The sequence below is a fragment of the Gossypium hirsutum genome, chromosome A08, assembly GCF_007990345.1.
Source record: "Gossypium hirsutum isolate 1008001.06 chromosome A08, Gossypium_hirsutum_v2.1, whole genome shotgun sequence".
Taxonomy (NCBI): Eukaryota; Viridiplantae; Streptophyta; class Magnoliopsida; order Malvales; family Malvaceae; genus Gossypium; species Gossypium hirsutum.
Window position 1 is genome coordinate 111,386,209 of NC_053431.1, and position 5,759 is coordinate 111,391,967.

The following is a 5,759-nucleotide window of genomic DNA, read 5'->3' on the forward strand; positions in this document are numbered from 1 at the left end:
ATATTGATTTGTATAGTAATTTAATAAATATATAAATTTGATAGGAATCAAAAATAATTTTCATAATTAAACACTTTTATATGAATAATATTCTTTTACAAAATTTTAATATAATAAAAAAATAAATACAAATATAATTTATGATTTTTTTATTATAAAATTTTAGTTATTTATTAATAAAATAATTGTTGAACATAAATACAATTTTAATATGTATTTTATAATTTAATATAAAATATAATTTTAATTATTAACATATTTTATTTTAAAATATATTTTTATATATACATATAATTTAATTAAATTTAATATAATTAATTATTAATAGTTATTTTTTATTTTCACCTATGTGTTTAAATCAAAATATATATTTCACTATTCATTTTAATGTATCGTCATCCATCGAAAAAGAGTTATTAAGGTTTTGAGTTTCTTTTTACTCATGCCTTTGTACTTGTTTCGGTAAATCAAGAAGAGAGAAAACTATTCTCAAGAAAAAGTAGAAACTATGAATAGAAAATGGGTGCAAAAAACTATGCGCCGTCAGTCTGGCAGTCGTGGAAGATCTTTTTTTTTTTTGCTTTACCTTAACCAAGATTACAAGAGTAAAACATTTCGGATTTCCCATAATATTTTATGGGCACCAAACGCTAGCTGTTTTACCAAAACCTGTTTGATTGGTTGTATAATATAGTATAAATATTCTTTAGCAATCAGTAGGTTTTTGGTTGGTTGGTCAAGTAACTTATATAAAAATAATGAAAATTTAATATTCTTTTCTATAACCATACATACACATATTATGCTTAATTATATAGGGTTGTTTGATCAGGGATTGGACCTTAGCTCCTACATTTTAATATAAAACCTTTTCCTTTCCATACCAATATTCAACCTATAGGAATAATATGTATGGCTGGTTTGCAACAATTTGCCAAAACTATAGTGTATATATACATTGCATGCTTGCTACAGGGTACCTAACTTAAATACCTATGAGTGATTAATTACAAAGTCTTAACAAATATTCACATGTTCTAACAAAGTCTTAAATCAATTTAAGAGATTACCAAATCCATCCTTTCTTTTCTTTTTTATATAATATTGATATTTAAATAATAAAATATGAAAATTTTAATTAATAATACAAGTTTTCGAAATTGATTGAGTTTAGATGTAAATAAAGAAAAACTAAAAAAATATTTTTAAGTGTATAATGGCGCGACTTTGGTTGCATTAACAGGAGATAAACGATTCACTATAATTATCATTTTTAACTAATTTGTAGCTCCTAATAAACAATACGATAACAACAACAACAAAAAGAAAACTATTTCAACCATTATATCAATAAAAAAATTTAAATATATATATATAATAATCTTGCAGATGAAGTTTGGATGAAATAATGAAAAGCGAATCCATTGGGTGTGCTAAGTGTGATTGGGCGTGTCCATTTGATAAATTTTAAATTAAATTAATTTAATGTCCCAACTAAAATCAAAGGGGTATTCCAGTCAGCACAATTGAAAAGCATATATATTAACAATATAGCAGCCGTTCTCATCTCGTTAGCTACCCTTTCTTCTGTCTTCTGTCTTGGTGTGTGTATAAATATAGGAGACGTACACAGAAAGCAAATAGGCAAACCAGAATCAGAAACAAAATACTAATTGAATTAAGTTATGGGTCTCTTAAGCTGCTCTATTTCTGAAACCATAACCCCTTCCCTCCTTTTCTTCTTGTTTTCTTTCATCGGCTTCGGTACTGCTACTTTCAACGTCACCACCCTCGCCTTTGATGAAGGTTACAACCCTCTCTTCGGCGATGGCAATCTTGTTCGTTCCCCGGATGGTCATAGCGTCCGCCTCCTCCTCGACGTTTATACTGGTAATTACATGTGCTTGATTATTATAGAATATTTATTATAAGATTCACCATGCAAATCTCTTTTTTTTTGGGGGGGGGTATTGATTTGATATGAAATTCAGGGTCGGGTTTTATTTCCTCTCGTATGTATCAACATGGATTTTTCAGTGCCAAAATCAAATTACCTTCAGACTATACTGCTGGAATAGTGGTTGCCTTCTATGTAAGTTTTTTATTTTTTTTCTTGTTTTGGTCTTGAATTTTGATTCATCGTCACAATAAAAACTTAAAATTCCAGATTAACGAATCCTTTCTAAAAGCTATTCATACAAAGAACGGGGAATTGAATATGAATCATGGCGGCGGCTAACGGAATTGAATTCTTTTATTTGTTTCTGGTGCTATGGTCAAATCAGACATCAAACGGTGACGTATTCGAGAAAAACCACGATGAATTAGACATCGAGTTTTTAGGAAATATTGAAAGTAAACCATGGAGATTCCAGACAAATGTGTATGGGAATGGCAGCACGAACCGAGGCCGAGAGGAACGCTATAACCTTTGGTTTGATCCGTCAAAAGAATTCCATAGATACAGCATTTTATGGACTGCCAAGAACATAATGTGAGTTGTTTTAAACACCTTATTTCTCTCTTTCTATTTTTCAATCTAACCTTGCTCTAACTCCGTATATGTATGTGTTGTTCCTCACTTTATATGCGCATATGTTTAGTATGATGTTTTGACCTTAGTAAAGAGAAAACGAGAAAAAGTAAGCTGGGTTTTGCGTGTGGATGTTTCTAAAGCATGGGGATCGGCATTGCCTTAAAATAAGAGAAACGATGGATTTTGGCTGCTTTTTTATGCTAAAAAAGATAATGATATTTTAAAAATTTTGAGATATATATATTTGTCGTAATCTTTTTATTTATTTATTTTATATTTAATACATGTAACGGATTTTATTCGCCCAACATATTAATCTATATTTTCCCACGTAATTAAATTTCTAGAGAGAAATGAAAAGGTGTTTTGATTTTAGGTTATTTATAACCAGTTTTATTTTATTGACATCAGAAAATGACTTGTCAACTCCCATACTTCTTCGTTTTCTATTTATAAGACATTTACACGACTGACTTAAGGAGTTTGATTAATTAATTACATTTTATTCAAAAATTCATTGATGGACTAATTCTATTCTACACGTGTTGTTTTCAATGTCGTGCGTCGAATAGTTTGTGTTTTTATATTATTTTTAGATAATTTACGAGTATTTATCGGTTAAAAGTTATACATTTTTCATCAATATTTAAAAATTAAGTAATTTCGATCCAAATATTAGTTAGGCTACCAAACTTTGATGCCTTTAGATTCTTAAAAGCGATAAAAAGAAATGCCATAATTCTACCTAACTAATGCTTATTCCAAACTTCTCAAGGAGTTAACGATAACTACTTTTAATTTTTTTTCTTCGTAGTATATTATTACTAAGATGATGTGTTAATTTGGGGTGTTCAATTTGTGATCAGATTTTATGTCGATGAAGTTCCTATTAGGGAAGTGGTACGCAATGATGCAATGGGTGGAGACTACCCATCAAAGCCAATGTCTTTGTATGCAACAATTTGGGATGCCTCTAGCTGGGCCACCAACGGAGGAAAATATAAAGTTAATTATGAATATGCCCCTTTCACTTCCGAGTTTAAAGACCTAGTCCTTGATGGTTGCGCCATCGATCCCATCCAGAAATTCCCCAACTCCACTGCCTGCTCCGAGACAGATACCTGGCTCGAGAGCCGTGACTATGCCATCATAACACCGAAAAGCCGATCCGCCATGCGAAGATTCAGGCAGCGTTACATGTACTATTCATATTGTTATGACAATGTGCGTTACCCTATAACCCCTCCCGAGTGCGCAGTTGATTCAAACGAAAAACAAAGGTTCCGTAACACCGGGAGGTTGAGATTCGGTGGAAGCCATAGGAAGCAAGCGAGGATGGAAAGAGCACGCCGAAAGAGAAGGTCACGGGCTGCTTCCGTCTCCGATGATCAAACCGATATGTGAACATACCATTGAGTTTGTAAATTAAAAATGTCAGTGTCTCAAAATCATTTTTTTTTCAATCTTATTTATTATATATATATGTTAAATAATTGGGTTTGGCAGTTTTTTTTTCTTGACCTACCATGGCTTGTATTTTAGTTGAATGATTCTTGTTTTTTATTTAATGAAGGAACCGAATTCCATGCATCATAAATGATTTAATTTTAGCTTTCTCTGTTAAAGTAGGTGCTTGAAATTCAAGCATTGGCCATAAAATTTGAACAGAGTCTATCAGCTTTTTTGACAGGCTTGTTTAACGGATATGGAGAAGACAACATGGGGATATCTGAAAGTGAAAGTCCAGCATAATATAAAACAAGTTCTATCAGCTAAATTTTAATTCTAGTGGAGGTTTGGCAAGTCATTTTAGTGGCAATCCAATCACATGGGAAAAGAGAGAGCTTAATTCCTTTCCATTTAGCTGCTTGCCTCTATGGAAAGTATACATATATATATAAGTGCAAAATGAAAACCACGCTCATTGCGAAACTAATTCAATTAATTCGTACACATATTTTAGGTCTAATTATGCTGCTAGTCTCTGCACTCTTTGAACAAGCTTTTTTTTTATTTACCAAAAGTACAAAGCATTCAGTACCTCCACTACCCATTTGATTTAATAAGTGTGGTCCAATTAACAACATCATCTAAGGAATTCCTTTAAATTGGATTATATGAGGTTTTTAAAATAAAAATTTTGCTCACATAGTTAATATTATGTGTAAGAAGTCAAATAAGCAAAGAAAAATATTGAAGTATAGAGTTTTAAGGTTCGTTTTGAGTACAGGATTGTAAAGTTTATAGCTGCTTCAAAGAAGATGGATATATATTTGCTTAAATGGCTCCCTTTCAACTTTAAAATGGCCATATGAGTTATTCTTTTAAAAAGAAAAAAAATCAAATATAAAGGAAGTCCTTCGATTTTAAAATTAAAAGTATAGAACTAAATTTTACATGAATAAAGAGTACAGGGACTGAAAACAAAATTAGACCTGTATTTAAACACCTTTAGTTTATTTCTCTATTAAAATGAGTCTGGGCAGGGAAAATGACAATTCAAAAGTTGGTATTGCTAATTCAAGCTAGTGCTAATTGTAAGTATGATACCACACTACCTAAGACATTGCTCCCACCAAGACCAATGAAAAACTCTGATTTTTAGTCAGTTATATATATATATACTTTCCTCATTGCTAAATTCACCCTTCTTTTTTTTTTTTTGTTCTTTTACAAGTAGGTTAAATTGCATGTTCCTCATAGATTGAGAATCTTCAAGTGTCGTATTTTACCATTTCAAGACAAAGGTCTAGTACTTACTACAAATTTATCGTATAATACGACGTGATCTATAATTTGCTTTATTAAAACATTTCATTTATGTTGTGTGAACGAGAAGAAAACCCCCGATGGATGAAGACGACATTGTTTTATTTAATAGCTAATCTAATGGTGAAAGTGACATTAAACTTATCTTATACAAGAAACTCAGATAATGTATTATTAGTATCAAATAGTTTCAGTGTTACGTCAGTATTAATGTCTTACCTAACATAAACAAAACGTCAATTTTTTTTATTATTTTAATTTTTGGATTTGAGAATATAAATTCTATAAGTTTTGTACACATCAACTGCAACTAAACCATAAAAAATAATTTGGATTGGGTTGGGTAATGCAAAATTTTAACCCTATTTTTTAAGTTTGAGTTCGGACTAAAGTTTTGTCCATGTTCAGTCCAGATTAAAAATGTTAAACTCAAGCCTGATCCTACTCATTCGTA

At 30.8% G+C, this 5,759-nt stretch overlaps 1 protein-coding gene across 1 annotated transcript; it reads left to right on the forward strand.

Moving 5' to 3' along the window:
* Positions 1–1,568: 1,568 nt before the first annotated feature.
* LOC107920762 (probable xyloglucan endotransglucosylase/hydrolase protein 30) lies at positions 1,569–4,126 on the forward strand. Its single transcript, XM_016850608.2, has 4 exons — positions 1,569–1,890; positions 1,992–2,092; positions 2,286–2,494; positions 3,403–4,126. The coding sequence occupies exons 1-4, from the start codon at positions 1,686–1,688 to the stop codon at positions 3,938–3,940; spliced, it is 1,053 nt and encodes a 350-aa protein (XP_016706097.1). The 5' UTR covers positions 1,569–1,685; the 3' UTR covers positions 3,941–4,126.
* Positions 4,127–5,759: the final 1,633 nt, after the last annotated feature.

Excerpts from the sequence above, each read along its gene's own strand:
- LOC107920762 (XM_016850608.2), top strand. The coding sequence starts at position 1,686 with ATGGGTCTCTTAAGCTGCTCTATTTCTGAAACCATAACCCCTTCCCTC. Across the intron at positions 1,891-1,991 it reads CCTCCTCGACGTTTATACTG|GGTCGGGTTTTATTTCCTCT; the intron begins GTAATTACATGT and ends TATGAAATTCAG. Across the intron at positions 2,093-2,285 it reads GAATAGTGGTTGCCTTCTAT|ACATCAAACGGTGACGTATT; the intron begins GTAAGTTTTTTA and ends TGGTCAAATCAG.